The 17,483-nt window shown below is 49.9% G+C and overlaps 1 protein-coding gene across 1 annotated transcript; it reads left to right on the top strand.

The window, feature by feature from the left end:
• The first annotated feature begins 2,565 nt into the window (after window positions 1-2,565).
• Window positions 2,566-17,483, top strand: LOC131588625 (zinc finger protein ZFP2-like). Its single transcript, XM_058857584.1, has 2 exons — window positions 2,566-2,780; window positions 16,737-17,483. Exons 1-2 carry the CDS (start codon window positions 2,613-2,615, stop codon window positions 17,169-17,171), a joined length of 603 nt encoding a protein of 200 aa, XP_058713567.1. The 5' UTR covers window positions 2,566-2,612; the 3' UTR covers window positions 17,172-17,483.

Genomic DNA, 17,483 nt, shown 5'->3' with positions numbered 1-17,483 from the left:
GGTTGCTTGAGGGAAATTTGGAGAGGCTCCATATCTAATTTTGCCAATTTCCCCGGGGCTGCCCAAACTTGTGGGTTCACTTCAGCCGTGGCTCTGCCAGACATTTGACACAGAGGTACAACAGAACCAGCCTCTGTATCACCTTTTGCAACATTAATTTGCATTCCCCATTTAGCCATCAAATCCCTTCCCAGTAAATTACAATCAAAATTGTGAGCAAATAAAATCTCCTGCATTTTAAACCCATCCCCCACATCTGCTAATAGTGGCTGAATAAAACACACCTGCTCATCTTTCCCATTTAGTGCCTTAATAATTAATATATTCCCTAACACCTTTAGGTGTAAGATTCTGAGTGGATGGAGAGGCCCCTGTGTCCATCAGGAAAGGTCTCCTCTGGATCCAGAGCCACCCTGGATGTTCCCAAGGGCTGCAGTGTGGTGGGTCCCTGGTGGAATGGGAGCTGTGACAGCGCTAAGAATCCGTGTCCATCAAGGGCTGGACTTGCTGGTGCTGAGGGTGCTCCTGTCTGTGCTTGCAGTGTCCTTGTGCCCTGCAGCTGGAAGGCTGATTCCTTGCCAGGGGCTGTTTGGGTGGGCTGTCCCCTGGCCAGGAGGGCAATGCCTGTGCCAGGTGCTTGTGGCCGAGGGTGTCCCCTGGGTGCTGGGGCCCCCTTGGGCCCAGGGCTTGATCCCTCAGGGGCTGTAGGAACTGTGCCATGGCCTTTGCCTTCAGCTTGGCCTTTTGCTCATCCCTTGCTGCATTCAGCTGCTGAGCCTTTGGGAGCAAGTGCTGCAGGGGTTTCTTGTGGCCCTGCTGCAGCCCCCCTCAGTGCCTGTGGGTGCTCATCGTGTGGCAGCTGCTGAGCTTTCTGCAAAATCCTTCCTTTCTGCAGGGACCCAGCACAAAATGCTTAAAAGATGATCTGGATCCTTGCAGGTCTAATCCCCATTTGTGAGCTGTTCCTTCCTGGTGCTGGCTGTGCTGAGGCTCCCCTCCCCAGCCCGTATCCCAGAGCCGGTCCCTGTCCTGCCGCAGTGTCCAAAGGCGGCCCCCCCGGCGGGCAGGGCCGGCAGCTCCACGGGGCCGGGCAGCGGCCGGGGCGTCCCGCAGCCTCCTGGGGGCCGGGGGCCACTGCCGGCCCTGCCCGGGGGGTGCTGGGGTCAGGCAGCGCCCGGCGCTGAGCCCCGGCTGCCCCACAGCCCCGGCCCGGCCCCACAGCTCCCCACAGGCCCCCAGCCCGTGCTCCCGGTGCCGCAGCTCTGCGCCCGCTCCTGCCGCTCCCAGCTCAGAGAAACCCCCTGAAATCCTCACCTCCTTCTTTTCCTGTCCTGGAAAACTGGGATACAAAGGATCTGAGTCAGCTGGCAAATTCTGAGGATAAGACATCTTATCTGAAACACATCCCAGTCCTCGGTATTTTTCTCTTCCTCTTCTTTTCCATCATCCTTTTTCTTACCCCTTGGATTCCTCCTGCTGCTTCTTGCCTTAAGCACATTCCTGCACACTCCCCTTCAGCCAATCCCTTCCCAGCACACCAACACCATCCATCCCCTGTTGTCTAAATCCTTTCTGGAGTTCCTTTATTGCCCCCCTGGGTGTCCATGTCCTTAATTCCCTCTGGGAGAATGTGCGAACGACCTCCACATGCTCCCCAGGGACCCTTCCTGGATATTTTGGGGTCATCATCCGTTTCTCCAGGATGCCATTCTGACATTCCATTTTCTCCCCTCAATGGTCCTACTTGGAGCCCAGCTGCGCCCCTCCCCCCCGGGCCTTGGCGCCCCCCTTGAGGGGAATTTGGGGAGGTGGGAGGGGGGAGCGCCAAGGCCGGGCCCCCCCGCGCTGTGGTGGCGGGAGCGGCTGCAGTGGGGAGCGAGTGCGGGCGGAAGCGGCCGAGAGCCCAGCGCTGCCCCAGGCCGAGCTGGCCCAGCTCCATCCGTGCCCCTGCGGTGGGATGCTGTGGGACTGGGGGGGAAGAGGGAGGCGGCAGTGGGTGCTGGGCCTGGGGGCAGGAGGAGAAGGGAAGGAGGAGCAGGGTTGAAGAACAAAATGGTCAAAGGATACACATGGGAGGAGAAGGTTGGATTGTGCAGGAGGATAAATAGTAGGAGGAACAGGAGTGTGAGGAAGAGTAGGGACACGAAGGAGGAGGAGGAGCAGGAAGAGGAAGCAGCACAAGGTTCCACCTTCCCTGTATGTGCAGTCCCAGGAGTGTTGCCCTGCTCAGTCAGCAGCAGACTGGAGAGGGGGATCCATGATTTTCACTGGGCTGAATCTTGGTGTTTCTGAGCTTTATTGGGCTAAATGTTGGTGCTTTGTCTTTTTGCAGGGGCTGAATCATTCTCTTCTGGAGGGGGTTTTGTCTGAATTTGGTGTTTGATTAGTTTTTGATCAGTGTTTCTATGTTTGGAGGATGTTTGGGCTGAATCTTGGTGTTTTGGTTTGTTACAGACACAAGATGCCCAGTGACTTTCTGAGATGAACTTGGGCATGGACGAACCCCCAGCCCAAGGACCTCTCCTCTCTTTTTTTCCTCCTAACCAGGAATTTTCATTCCCAAACTGTGTCCAGATGAAGAGGATGAGAAAAAGCCCCAGAGATCCAGTAAAATGAGGGGCTGCAAACCCAGTCCAGGGAGCTGCGAGGAGGAAAGATCCCCCCAGTTCCAGGAACACGGCCAGAGATCCAGCCAGAGCTCAGAGCTGGGGGAGAAGCTCCACAAGTGCTTGGAATGTGGGAAGGGCTTCAGCTACAGGTCTAGCCTGATCCGGCACCAGGTGACCCACACAGGGGAAAAGCCCTATGAGTGTGGGAAATGTGGAAAGAGCTTCAGAGAGATCTCTCACCTGATGAGACACCAGGTGATCCACACAGGGGAACGGCCCTACACCTGCTTGGAATGTGGGAAGAGCTTTGGGTGGAGCACTGCCCTGAGAAAACACCAGCGCATCCACACTGGGGAGAGGCCCTACGAGTGTCCCGAGTGTGGGAAGAGGTTTCGGACCAGCTCTGATGTCCTCCTACATGAGCGGATTCACACAGAGGAGAGGCCCTTCCGCTGCCCCGACTGCGGGAAGGGCTTCAACCGCAACTCCCACCTCATCAGGCACCGGCGCATCCACACTGGGGAGAGGCCCTACGAGTGTCCCCAGTGTGGGAAGAGCTTCTCACAGAGATCTAACTTGACCCGACACCAACGGAGGCACCAGTAAGGGAAGCCCTGCGAGTGCCCCGAGTGCAGGAAGAGCTTCGTGCGCTGCTCCAGCTCCATCCCCCATGGGAGGATCGGCGTTGGATGATCCCCAGTGACCCCCGTTGGGCAGAGCCCTGGTGATCCGTGGTCCTGGTGATCCATGTTGGGAAGACACCTGGCTGGGAGGCTCCACATCTTCCTGGCTCCCTGTGGGCACCTGGATGAAAGCAGGGGAATGAAAATCCAACAGGATACAGATAAACAATGGGAATGCCTTGAGGAGAGTGGATTTGTTGACTTTCAATCCTAGAGAATCTTTTTCCGTCACCTCAGGAGCTCTGCGGGCAGAGAAAATGGGGTGACATGGAACTTGGGAGCCCTGGAGGGGAGCACACACGCTCTGGGGGAGGGAGGACACAAGCCCCAGTACCCCCCTCACCTTCTTCCTCAGGTAGAAGCCAAGCCCCAGCACCAGGAAGACAAAGCCCGACAAGGAGCCCCTGATGCCCATCAGCATCTCGCTGCGGGCAGCATTTCACGGCATCCCTGGGGCATCTGCTGGATTCAGGACCCCCAAAACCTCTCACAGACATCCCAAGCCTCTTCAAAGACCCTTCAAGTCTCCCCCAGCCTGCCCAGGACCCTCTGAAACCTCTTTTGGAGTCACTAATTTTAAAAAATGAAGAATTTTAGAAAAGTTTGAGATCTTAGCTAGTGATAGGCCTTGCTGGAACTAGTTAGAGTTAATGATTAAGTGAGAAGCAGGATTTGAGATAATGGATCTTAGACTTAGTTAAAAAATTACTTTTCATTGTATGTTTGTTTAGATGTGCTTATAATGAGAAAAGAGAAACTGATAAATGGGTTCAGGAAGATCACAGACCTTACATCTGGAAACCCATTTCAAAGTCACAAGGGAGGAAACTGGAGTTGTACCAGATGTCATTCGTAATGTCAACCATTGTAAAGGTAGAAAGGTGAGAGTGAGGGAGATTTTCCTTCATCTCTTGATGACCTCTCATTGCCAAGATGACCCCCTCCTCAAATCAGGGAGCCCACCACATAGGCATAATGACATTTTAAAATCATTACGATTCATTTTAATCCAAAGTGGGGAATGGGAAGTGTTAGCATTATAAATATGTATTAGTATTTTGGATACTCAAGACTTTTGTGAATAAAAACACACTGGAATCTTTTGTCAGCTTGCAGTGCGTATTAAGGGGTGACTCCCGCACTCGCCCAGTGCTGTGATTAAACATCCACTTTGTAACTTTAAACTGTTGGAGAGGTTTTTTTGTCCATTAACAGATTGATGTTGATACTGGATCAGTATCGCTATTTTGGTAAATCACTGCCAGTCTCTTCCCAGCCTCCCCAGGACCCACCAGAGCCCCTCCTGTTCCTCTCAGGATCCCACAGCCCCCTCCCAATTTCCCCCCACTGCTCCAGGACCCCCAAACCCTCTCCCAGTCCCTTCCCAGCCCCACCAGGACTCATCAAGACTCCTCCCAGTCTCTTCTCAGCTCAACCAACCTCATCCCAATCCCTGCTTTCCAATCCCCAATCTCCTTCCAGCTCCTCCAGGCTCACTCAAATCCCTCCCAGTGACACCCAGCACCCCCAAACTCCCTCCCAGTGTTCACCAGGACCCCCAGAACCTCATCCCACCCTCCACAACATCCTTCAAACCCCTTCCCAGCCATCCTAAGAACCTCAATCCCTTCCCCAGTTTAAACCAGTCTATCTCAAACTCCTTCCCAGTTCCTCCCAGCACACCCCAATCCCCCTCTGGGCCCCCCCAGTGCCTCCCCCGCTGCCCCCGGCGCTGTGGGGGCCGGGCCGTGCCCCAGTGCCGGCTCAGGGGGTGCTCCAGGCTGACGTGCTCCACCTGGCAGCTGGAGCTGAGCCCGCATTGCCGGGGGCGGTTTCCAGCAGCACCAGGAGCTGCTGGCTCCAGTCCCCGCTGGGGAGCACGGCAGTGGCCAGCACGTGGCCCGAGAGCTGCTGCTGGCCCTGGGAGCAGCTCAGCTGGATGTGGGCAGGGGAGAAATCCATCAGGGAGCAGAGCAGGCGGCCGGGGCCGGGCTGGGAGCTCGAGGGCACCAGCGAGATGGACACGATGGGATGGGCACTGGGAGAGAGCAGGGAAAGACTGGGATCAGCTGGCGGGGGGCGAACTGGGAGAGATGGGTGAGAAGTGGTGTGGCGTTTGGAGGGTCCGGGAATGGACTGGCAGGAACTGGGGTGGCACTGAAAGAGATGAGAGTGGATACTGGGACACTGGAAGAGAGTGTGGAGGTCTGGGAGTGAAGTGGGAATGAACTCGGAATAGACTGGGAATGGGCTAAAGGGAGTGGGAGAGACTTTGGGGCCTCTGGGCGGGACTGTGGTGGCACTGGGCGGGACTGTGGTGGCACTGGGAGGGACTGGGAATGAAGTGCGCGGCACTGGGAGGCCGAGTCCAGCGCGGGGCTCTCGGCTCTGTGGATCTGCCCGGCAACTGATGAGTCATCAGGGAGACGCGCTCTGATTGGCTGAGGGGCGGCAGATCCACCAGGGGCGAGATGGATCAGGGGGGCATTCGGGGTGGGTGACTGGGATGGACTGGGAAAGCCACGGGAGCCACTCGGAGGTCTCAGGGATGGGCACATGGAAGGCTGAGGGCTCTGGGATGATTCCCAGAGTGGTTTGGGGTGGACCTCTCCCTGCCCTTGTCCCGACCCACGAGGATTTGGATTTGTTTCAGTTCAGTGGAATTCATGGTGATTTGGGAGGAACTGGAGCAAAGCAGCTGGAAAGCACAGTGGGCTTGAGAGGGACTGAACCAGGGCAGGAGTTGGGGCTGCCTCGAATGAACTCTCACAGTGTGAACCTTCATGGGGTCTTTCTAAGGGAATTTTGTGAAGTTTGACATTCATTATTAAAAAGCAGAGTCACAAGTGGAGCTCCACTTTCAGCTTGAAATGAGGGGATGGAACATGGGCACTGAGAATTCCGTAACCTCAAGTTGTTCCTTGATACTGGACACTTTAGCTTTGGCAATCTGAAGCCCTTCAGCAGCAATGGCTCTGCCACCCCCTGGTTTCTGGCTCAGACCCAGCTCAGAGCTTGGACAAGGTCTGGGCTTTGTCCTCTTGAGCTTCGGGAGCCTCCCGGGAAGCACCAGCCCTCCCCAGCCCACCCTTGGTAGGACTTTTTCTTTTCTCTCTCCTGACGATTTTATCCCCAAAACTGCCGTGGGAACGTTGTATCCAAGCACATCCTCCAGCGCTGCACTTTCCTCCTGTGAATTCCCTGTGCAGGGAATGTGTCTGTGCTTTTCCCTGCTCTGTTCACTGACAAACAAACCTGAGCCCGTGGGACTGTCAGAGCTCCTTCATGCAATGAAATCAGGTTGTGTTGATCATGGCATGTTCTGGAGGAGCTTTTCTTGGTGTGTCTTGTGGTGCTGGAAATGACACAAGAGCCAGGAGGGAACAGAAGCTGCTGCTGCCCGTTGGCTCAGGGCCAGGGAACCAAGTTGTGCTCCCGTGCAGTTGGGCCCTGCTGGAAGCAGAGCCGCCTTTCCCTTGAGCAGCTCAAGCTTGTGACAGCTCCAAACAGGAAACCTCAGCAGAAAACTCTTCCTCCAAACTCAGCTGCTTTCCCTCCTGCAGCTGTTTGGGAAAGAGCCTCAAAGCACAGACTCTGCTGGGAGCCATTGGTGCATTTCCTCCCTCCCGGCAGCAGCAGCAGCTCCTGAGCCCTTCACGGGCTCCTGTCCCTTCACAAACCCTTCAGCTCCCTTTGAACTCTCAGCAGTCACTAACATATGCATTTCTTTCATATTTAAGCTGCATTTAAACTTCTCTTTTTCTCTCCTCTCTACATTTTTGGGTTTTTCCTCTTTATCTCCTTTAATCCCGTCAGCACCAGTAGGATGGGGATGGAGTCTTGGGGTGGGTGTGGGATGAACTGAGGATCCAGCAGAGAAGGGCAAGGCAGAGGGGAGAGGACTCAGCCAACCCTTCTCCTGCTCTCTCCTCCCCCAGGGTGCAGCTAAAGCAAGTCAGACTGGAAAGGATCCCACAAATGCTGTGTTCTCCTCCCTCTGAGCTTGGCTGGGGATCCTCAGCTTCAGCCTGGTGCAGTGGCTGAGATTCGCTAATTTGAGTTTTTTGGTTAATGCACTAAATAATGTGGTGGGTTTAGCGCTGGCTGAAATCTCCAGGGCACTTACTCATTTCTCGCTGTGAGATATGGATTAGGAGAAGGGCAAAACAGGCTTAAAAGTTAAAAGGATTAAAGAAACTTTATTAACAGGACTACAAGAATGAGATACGAGAATAAAACTTTCAGAACGCCTTTCCTCTCCTGAATAACTTTTGTGGTTTTTTTTTTTTTTTTAAAGTGACAGCATAGAGATAGAACTTGGGATGTTTAAACAGTATTCATTACACAAGAGTTTTTTATTAGTTTTTGTAGGGAGAGGAGTCTTCTCTTATTGTATCATGGAGACCTTTTTACAAGAAACAGGTTTTTTGTGGTTTTTTATTTTTACAAAGAGCAGCCATCTGGGAAAAAATTTTTCTATCGTGACACTTTTCTCATTTTTACAGCCCTCCTAGAGGTGTGTCTATGGGTTATGAATTCATGGGATGTTATTTTAAGGATGAGTTGTTTGAAGGAAAATGTTTTCTTCTTCTGTTTTTGTGATCATCTTTGGAAACAGAAGGTTTCTTCTTCTCTCCCTGGAGGCAAAGGGCATTTTATTGTTTTTAGTTATTTTTCTGTTCAAACTTTTTATGGGATTACAGTTACTTTAACATTTGTTTGGTTTCATTAATGGATGCTTTTCCTTACATTTACAATTTGTATACTTTATTTTTTTATACTTTTTTTCATGAATTAAAGGAGATGTTTTAGTATATCATTGTTTATTTCTATGGCTTTACTATAATAATATTTTAGTTTCAGTTGCCATTTTTTAATTTCTTTTCTATCTAAGGTTTGTCTTTTTTGTTTACTGACTTTGATGTTTTAATGTTGGGTGTTTTTGCATGTTGTTACTCTGTCCTTTTCTGTCCCTGGAGAGATGAACAAGGTTTGTAGGTCTCATCTCTGTATTGAAAGGGTTAATATCTTGCCCAGTGTTATAGATACATTTTATATTGTTGGCTTTTCGCAAATATTAAAATGAATGTTATGTGTATAAGAATGAGAAATTTTGTTGTATTAATATAGTTTTCTTTTTTTCTGTTATTGATGAAATTTAGAAATAGTAGTATAATACATATATGTTAGGTTATGGCATAGTATTAAAATAAAAACTGCTTTTGTTTGTATAACCCAAAGACTGAGGAAAAATAGCTAGAGAACTCCTGCATTTGTAAACTATCTTATCCAGATGAAGACAGCAGTGACCAGAGGTCTGAGGAGGAGGAATTTATTGCATTCCTGGTATCAGAGTATGTAAATCTCAATGGTGCCAAGAAGATTGATCTATTGGGAAGGGGGCAAGAGAAAACTAAACAGAAGAACACCAAAGATCCTAAGAAGAATGTATGAATATGTATGAGAAATTATGGATATGTAGTAGGGTTCTGTTTTTAAGGGACAATCCTTTGTTAGTAAGGTGTGCTCTCTTAGCTGAATGCAGAGACACCCGGCCATATCTGTATACTTTATATTTTTCTCCTAATTGTTTTTTTATTAAACTTTTAAATTCTATAAAAATTATGTGAACCTCGTTTTTCACAACTGGGGGCTCTTTGTCCAGGATAAACACCTCGCCTCTGAAGAGCACCGAGGGATCCTGAGTGGGAAAAAGCGCGCACCCTGCTGAGTTCAGCGGACCCCGCTCCGTTTCCCCTGGTGTGAGTCAGCAGTGGCTGCAGGTAAATACCCCGAGGACAAGAAGGAGAAGAAATAAAGCAAAGGAAAGGAAAAAGGCTCCCTAAACCGCGGTATTTGCTCCATAATTCTTGTGCACGAAGACCCAAAGAAGAAAAGGGATTGTAAGTAATCTCTGGGGGAGCGGAAAGCGGGGGGTTGCAAAATATCCCCGGGGTCACTGGGACTGGGTCTCAGGGGAGGGGTGAGCCCCTCGGGAAAGGGAGCCGAGGGTTTTCCTGGCACAATCCACTGGGAAAACGGGATAAAAGCGGGGATCCCCAACACAGTGCTGGATTGAGGGGTACAGCCAAGAGCATCCGGGGTTAACAGTGCTGGATTGAGGGGTACAGCCAAGAGCATCCGGGGTTAACAGTGCTGGATTGAGGGGTACAGCAAAGAAACCTAAAACATCCAAGGCCTTATAATACCCACGGGAAGATATCAGTAACTTGAAAATAAAACGTATTTTATTGTTGTTTAGCTTTGAGTAAAAATGAGTGAGAGTAAGTAAAATAGACGTGAGTGAATGTGAGTAAGTAAATGTGTAATTGTTATTTTAAATAGTTGATTTTGGTTTGTTCAGAAGGAAGTGGACTGTATTAGGTTGTTTGTGTTGTGGTGAGGGGTTAAGGACTGGTGTGAGGCTATCAGAGAGCTCTTTCTAAAGCCAGATGTGCAAGTAGAATGCAGAGTGGTGCTGGTGTTAGTCGCAATTAAAGGGGAATGGGGGGGGGCACCCTGTAGTTATAGCTTTTGTTTTGTTAAGCCCCAAGACAATTTTTTTGTGAGATTGTGAGTAAGCATTTGTGATAGTGAGCTGGTTTGGTTTTTTTTCTGGTTTAAAGTGTAAGATTTCAGGAAGAGCAGAGAAGAGACAAAGAAATAAAAAGAGCGGGTGGAAATGGAGGAAGGAAAATGTTGTTGAATCTATGTTTAATTTTATTTTTTTTGGGGGGGGGGGAAAGTTTATTGTGTTGTATGGTATTGTATAATATTGTATTGTTAAGAAAAAGGGTTTTCAGTGCCTGGGAAGAGGTGGGGAAGAAGGTAGTGTTTGGGTTGGTAGAAATAAATTGATTTAAAAAAAAAAAAAAAAAAATGGGGCAGAAAACCAGTAAGTCGGGTTTGGGGAAAAACAAAGGTAAAAAGAAATTGCTAGAAGAAATACCCCAAGATAGCCCTTTGGGAGTTATGTTAGCTAATTGGGATATTACCCCAAGTACAAGGGAAAAGGATAGAGTAAAGATGATTAATTTTTGCATGATTGAATGGGCAAACAAGGAAGTAAGATCTGACCACGTTTGTTGGCCTAGATATGGTTCTTTTGAAACTTGGATTTGTCAGGCCTTAAATGTGTTTGTAAATTCAAAAGAACCGTTTAATGCAGAGGAGAAAGAATATGCAGCATGCTGGATGGGGGACACAAACTCTGAGAGAGTAAAAATTCAAGAAATATCAGAAATCTCAAAGATAAAACAAGAAGAAAAAAAGAAAGAGAAAAGCTGGGACCCTTTAGAAGTGTTCCCCCCTCCTCTCCTGCTTGGCCCCCGCCTGCTGCAGATGTCCCGCTGGGGGTCCCGCCTGCCCCGGCTGCAGCCGCGTGGCTCGCACTGGGCACCCCGCCGGCCCTGCCGGGGGTTCCATCTGCCCCAGCCCCGGCTGCTGTGCCCGCACTGGGCACCCCCGCTGTCCCATCCTCAGTCACTTTTCCCGCAGCTGCCCCGGCCATCCCGGCCCCGGTGGCTGTGTCCGTGCCGGCTGCGCTGGGCACCGCTGCTCCTGCCCCAGCAGACACCTGCAGACTGTCCACGCCCCGCTTTGGTTTCTGCCGAGAGACTCCGCTCTCTCGGTGGTTCCGGTACCAGTTCCTGCCTACGGCCCCCCTTGGAGGACTCAGCGGCGGGACGGATCCCTGCCTTCACCATCCCATCAACCTCTGCCATGGACGCAGCGCTCCTAAAGAATTTCTCCCGTAACGGAGAGGTACCATACCAAAATACAAGAAGCTTAGTTCAAAAGAAGGTTTCCCCTGACTCCTCCCCAAAACAATACAGAAAGGCTACTAGTTTATTCCCATTACGAGAAGTCCCAATGGGAGGGGGAAATATGGGATTTGTAAATGCCCCTTTGACTTCCTCAGAAGTCAGAGATTTTAAAAAAAGAGCTAAAAGGATTTGAAGTCAAAACTAACCTAGCCTTTCTTGTTTAACTAATTTGAACTCACAGAAAGAGATTAGCTCCTATGTTTACTCTTAAATTTTGTTTGATGTGATGTTTTCACTTTCCCTGTGTTGCTAAGAAATCCCTTTCAGGTACTACTGATAACTAAGGCAGCGAAGCTGCAATCTGGACCAAAGAGTAAAGCTGGATTCACACCAATAAGATCGGACTATAACACCGAAACCGAGTGATACCAAATGGACTCTTGAACAGAGACCGGCGGTAGTGAACTGAAACAATCCAAATGATCCAAGGGATGAGCTAAGAATTACGCCTAACTGGGAAGTAAGAGCAAGCCTGTATCAGTAATTTCAAGTCCTGCCTGGACAAGTTCTGGGACACCTTCGATATCCACCTTGGGGGGGGGAAATTCCCACCCCAAACAGGAGGACTGGGGCTGTTTTGGTTGGGAAATCCTCATCTATTTTTGCTTTTGCCTGTGATGTGTATAAAGGAGGGGAGAAAATCACAACTTCCATCAGTGCCACATCATATACCTTGTCTAAATCATCCCAGTATGAGACATGCTAGCTGGATTAAATATAAGTACTTAAATTAGAGAAAAATAAGTATTGTAGTTCACAAAGTTAAGCCTCTCATTGCAGAAAGTGCTGTGTACCAAATCTATTAAGAATAACTTAAATGATAACTTTCGCTTTACAGATGGGAGATTACTAGTGCCTGTTGAGTGGGAAATACCTAAGAAACGGTGAGAAACTACTGTTAAAAGGTGTCAAAAAGGATTTACTGAGAAATTAAAAAAGAGGAAGTGCCAAAAGCTATTTGCCTGGAAACTGACAAAAAGGAGTTGATAAGGAAATAGAGGGCAAGACCGGGTTGGCCGCTGTAGTCGCCACCAAGAAGATACAATACACCTGCTATGGGTAGCAACCCCATAGGCATGGGAGGTGGGAATACAAGCCATACCGGACCTCTGTTATTCCTTTTTTTTGTCACTCATTTTTTGTCTTTTCTCTTTTAGAATACCAGCAAACACGAGCCATAAATGCTACCGAAAGCTGTATATGCAAAGACATCGAGGTTCCTTTTTTGTCACTCATACCTGTATCAACAGTCACTGTTATAACCCATCCAAACTAGGTCACTGTATGCATAATGGGAAAAAATATTGGGTTACAGAAAATTTGGGAGCAAGTGGTAATAGGTTAGGAAGTGAATGTCCAAAAGGGGAGAGATGGATTTGTTTTACATATGTTATTGAGAGCAAAACCCAAGATTTAGAAAAAGAACAACTGATAAGCAAAAAGGCAAAACCAGCACAGCAATCTAATCCTGTGTCAGTTTCACTTCAAGATTTGTATACAAAACTAGAACAACAATTAGAAAAAGAAATAGATATCTCAAGACTGGGAAAAAAACAGTTTGTGGAGTTGGGAGAGAGAATCAGTAAGGAACTTAACATCACTAACTGTTGGGTATGTGGAGGGGCTTTGACATCAGAAGAATGGCCATGGAAAGGCAGCAGCTTAGGTCCAACTGAACTCCTAAAATGGAACCAGACAATTACAAAGAGAGAAAACCGTCCTGAAGGGTGGATTTTAAGCTCAACAGTGATAGGAGAAGAATGTCTCTGGCGCACGGGGAGGAATTTCCTTAATGAAGTAGGAAATACTCCCTGTAAGAGATATAAAGTTAGTAATGGAACTTCCACATGGTGGATCCCAGATGAACCAACTTGGTACTGGGCTCCCAGAAAAACAAAGGAAGGGGATTGCAAATATAATAATGAAACTAAACTGTTTCAGTGTAAGAATAAAGGCAAGAATCCTTACTTTAGTATACCTGAAATCTCCAAACTCTGGGACAACTTAAATCAACAGAAAATTGATTTTTGGAAAGCACCAGATGGCTTATTTTGGATATGTGGAAAAAGAGCATACCCAAAACTCCCCCCACGATGGAAAGGGAGTTGTACTTTGGGAATTATACAGCCAGGATTTTTTCTTCTGCCAGGACCAAATGGAGACAAACTAGGAGTGCCAGTATATGAGGACCTAAAAAGAAGCAAAAGGGAGGAGATTGGAGGATTTCAAAAATGGGGAGATAAAGAATGGCCCCCTGAGCACATATTGGAAACCTATGGGCCAGCCACCTGGGCACAAGATGGGAGTTGGGGATACCGAACCCCAATTTATACTAAATCGCATCATAAGACTCCAGGCAGTTGTAGAAGTAATAACAAATAAAACTGCTCGGGTAATAGAATTAATATCCACTCAGCAACGTCAAACCAGAGCTGCAATATATCAGAATAGGTTGGCTTTAGACTATTTGTTAGCTGAAGAAGGAGGTGTTTGTGGGAAATTTAATACATCAGATTGTTGTTTAAAAATAGATGACAATGGGGATGCCATTCTAGATATAGTCAATGATATCAGAAAAACAGCACATGTACCAGTTCAAAAATGGGACCCAATGCTAAAAAGCAGTTGGTGGGATAATCTATTGGAAATAGAATGGTGGAAAAAGTCAGGCTTCTTCCTTTTGTGTGCTACAACTGGCTTGATATTTCTTCCTTGTTTAATCCCCTGCTTTATTCAGCTAATCACCAGAGTAGTTCAGAGTATGCAAGTGATAACAATGCCTATAGATCCAAAATTGACTACATCTAGAGCGGCAAAAAAAATTATGGTGTTAAAGACACAGAACAACATAGAAGATCCTCTTGAAGAAGCAAGATTAATTTGGAAAAAAAATGAGCGAATAATGAAGGCTAGAGGACAAGAAATATTGCTCAAGCCAAATGATTCATGAAAAGAAAAAAGGGGGATATTGTTATAAATGCATATCATATTATTGGCTTTTCACAAGTATTATAATGAATATTATATGTATAAGATTAAAAAATTTCGTTGTAATAATATAGTCTTCTTTATTTCTGTTATTAATGAAACTTAGAAATAGTGGTATAATACATGTATGTTAAGCTATGACATAGCATTAAAACAAAAACTACTTTTGTTTGTGTAACCCAAAGACTGAAAAAGATAGCTGGAGACCTTTTTTTCTTTTATAAACTATCTTATCCAGATGAAGACAGCAGTGACCAGAACTCTGGGGGGAGGAATTTATTGCATTTCTTGTATCAGGGAATGTAAATCTCGATGGTGCCAAGAAGATTGATCTATTGAGAAGGGGGCAAGAGAAAACTAAACAGAAGAACACCAAAGATCCTAAAAAGAATGTATGAATATGTATGAGAATTTATGGATATGTAGTAGGATTCTGTTTTTAAGGGACAATCCTTTGTTAGTAAGGGGTGCTCCCTTGGCTGAATGCAGAGACACCCGGCCGTATCTGCATACTTTACTTTATTTTTTCCTCCTAAGTGTTTTTTTATTAAACTTTTAAATTCTATAAAAATTATGTGAACCTCGTTTTTCACAGGATGTTATACAAAAAGGACATGCAGCAGGCGGATCGGGAAGGCTGAACCTTCCAAGCACCTCCGCCAGTGTTGGGCAAAGGGACAGGGACATGCGGCCGGGAAAATCAGGACAAAAACGAGGCCGCGTCCTCCAACAACTGGAGAGACCGCATGGCAAATGGCCCATGGCCTCTCCCTTTGGGCAGCAATAAAGTCACTCGCACACCACTCCTCTGGCTCCTTGGGCCACACAAACCTCTGGCGCCGGGAATTTTCCCGCCCAGCCCCGGGCACAGCGCAGCCACCTCCGGCCTCCCGACACGAAGCGGGACGAGCCAGCGCTGCTCCGCCACCGCCTCCTGCCGAGGCCCCAGCGGCAAGGAGACCGCGGGCAGCCGCTCCCGCAGCGCCCTCAGCCCAGGGCCAACACGGGCCGGCCACGGCACAAGCCACCCGCCACAGCCCCCTGCCGCCCCCTCCCGGGCCCGCAGCGAGCCCCGAGCCCCCGCAGAACCGAGCGCGGCTCCCACCTGCGATGGCCGGGGCCGCCTCCGAGCTCCGCCGCCGCCTCACCGGGCTCCGGCCGCTGCTGCCGCCGCTGCCGGGCCCGCACAGACGCTCCGGCAATGGCGGCTCTCCTGCCCCACGGCCGCCCTGGGGGCGCCAGCGGGGCCGGGCTTGTCCCCGCTCTGCCCAATCAGCGCGCGCCAGAGCCACGAGTGACGGCAGAAGCAGCCAATGGCAGCCAGCGGCGGGCTCTGCACACGGCACGGACTCGCCTCCCTTGCACTGAGCTCCGCCATTTCTCGGCAGCCTGGGCTGAGGAGCGGCCCCGGCGCTGGGCCCGGCCCGGGCAGGAGGCCAAGGAAGCGCCGCTGCGCTGAAGCGCCGGGAGCTCGGGGTGCCCGGGAGCTGAGGGCGCTGCGAGCTGGGGGTGAGTCCGGGATGGAGCAGGGCTATGCCGGAGCGAGGCCAAAACTCTGTGACTCTGCTTCCTGCCCTGGGCGGGGAGCAGAACACACAAGGAAAGGCTCGGGGGTCTGGATGAGGGTGGGGACAGTTCAATCCTTGGTCACGGGCACAGCACACCTGACTTGGGGAAATTAATTGAATTTATTGTCCAACGTGTCAGAGGAAGAAAATGAGAAATTAAGTAATTCCTACGGAAATCCATCTTCCCCCCAGCTCTCCCTCCTTCCCGGGCTTAACTTTGTGCCCCTCTCCGTCCCCCTCCCCGCCCAGAGGCACAGGGATGGGGGTCACAGTCAGGTCATGTCAGTGCCTCCCCCTGAGGGACAGGAATCCTTGTCCTGCTGCAGCCTGGGGTCCCTGCCAGGGGCCAGAGTCCCTCAGGAGCAGGCTGCTCCAGCGGGGATCGCCAGGGGGATCCCCGAGTCCGGCCAGGAGCCACTTCCATGGCTCTGCAGGGGCTTCCCCCGGGCTCGGGGCCTCTCTCAGGCACCCCCTGCTCCGGCCCGGCCTCATTGCCCCCCTCACCCCCCCATGCAGTGAGTGCCCGGGCAGGGAGATGGACGATTTTCACGGGGCTGAATCTTGGAGTTTCTGAGCTTTATTGGGCTGAATGTTGGTGCTTTGGTTTCTTGTGAGGGCTGAACATTTCTATTTTGGAGGGGATTTTGACTGAATCTTGTTTGATTAGTTTTTGATCTGTTTTGATGTTTGGAGGGTGTTTGGGCTGAATCTTGGTGTTCTGGAGATTCTTCCAGATACAAGATGCCCAGTGATTTTCTGAGATGAACTTTGGCAAGGAGGAACCCCCAGCCCAAGGCGCTCTCCTGTTGTTTTTTTCTCCCCAGCCAGGATTTTACGTTCCCAAACTGTGTCCAGATGGAGGAGGAGGAGGAAAAGCCACGGAGATGCCGCACAAGGAGGGGCTGCAAACCCAATTCACAGAGCTGCGAGGAGAAAAGACCCTCCCTGTGCCAGGAACACGGCCAGAGATCCAGCTGGAGCTCAGAGCAAGGGGAGAAGCCCCACAAGTGCTTGGAATGTGGGAAGGGCTTCAGGTGGAGCTCTGAGCTGCTCCGGCACCAGGTGACCCACACTGGGGAAAAGCCCTACAAGTGTGGGAAATGTGGGAAGAGCTTCAGAGAGATCTCTCACCTGCTGACACACCAGGTGATCCACACAGGGGAACGGCCCTACACCTGCTTGGAATGTGGGAAGAGCTTTGGGTGGAGCTCCTACCTGAGGGCACACCAGCTCATCCACACTGGGGAGAGGCCCTACGAGTGTCCCAAGTGTGGGAAGAGGTTTCACACCAGCTCCAATGTCCTCCAACATGAGCGGATTCACACAGAGGAGAGGCCCTTCCGCTGCCCCGACTGCGGGAAGGGCTTCAACCGCAATGGTAACCTCACCGTCCACCGGCGCATCCACAGTGGGGAGAGGCCCTACGAGTGTCCCCAGTGTGGGAAGAGCTTCTCACAGAGCTCTCACTTGACCAAACACCAAAGGAGGCACCATTAAGAGAAGCCCTGCGAGTGCCCCGAGTGCGGGAAGAGCTTCGTGCGCTGCTCCAGCTCCATCCCCCATGGGAGGATCGGCGTTGGATGATCCCCAGTGACCCCCGTTGGGCAGAGCCCTGGTGATCCGTGGTCCTGGTGATCCGTGGTCCTGGTGATGCGTGTTGGGAAGACACCTGGCTGGGAGGCTCCACATCTTCCTGGCTCCCTGTGGACACCTGGATGAAAGCAGGGGAATGAAAATCCAACAGGATACAGAATGACAATGGGAATTGTTGATTTTCAGTCCTTCAGAACATTTTGTGTCAGGAGCTGT

Source organism: Poecile atricapillus, chromosome 26 (assembly GCF_030490865.1).
Source record: "Poecile atricapillus isolate bPoeAtr1 chromosome 26, bPoeAtr1.hap1, whole genome shotgun sequence".
Classification (NCBI taxonomy): Eukaryota; Metazoa; Chordata; class Aves; order Passeriformes; family Paridae; genus Poecile; species Poecile atricapillus.
Note: the sequence above shows the minus strand (reverse complement) of the source record. Positions and strands in the feature narration are given on the sequence as shown.

What these genes read in the sequence shown, in the direction of transcription:
- LOC131588625 (XM_058857584.1), top strand. Translation starts at nt 2,613, where the DNA reads ATGAGGGGCTGCAAACCCAGTCCAGGGAGCTGCGAGGAGGAAAGATCC. An exon ending in CTAGCCTGATCCGGCACCAG is followed by an intron (nt 2,781 to 16,736) that starts GTGACCCACACA and finishes CTCCGGCACCAG; the next exon opens with GTGACCCACACTGGGGAAAA.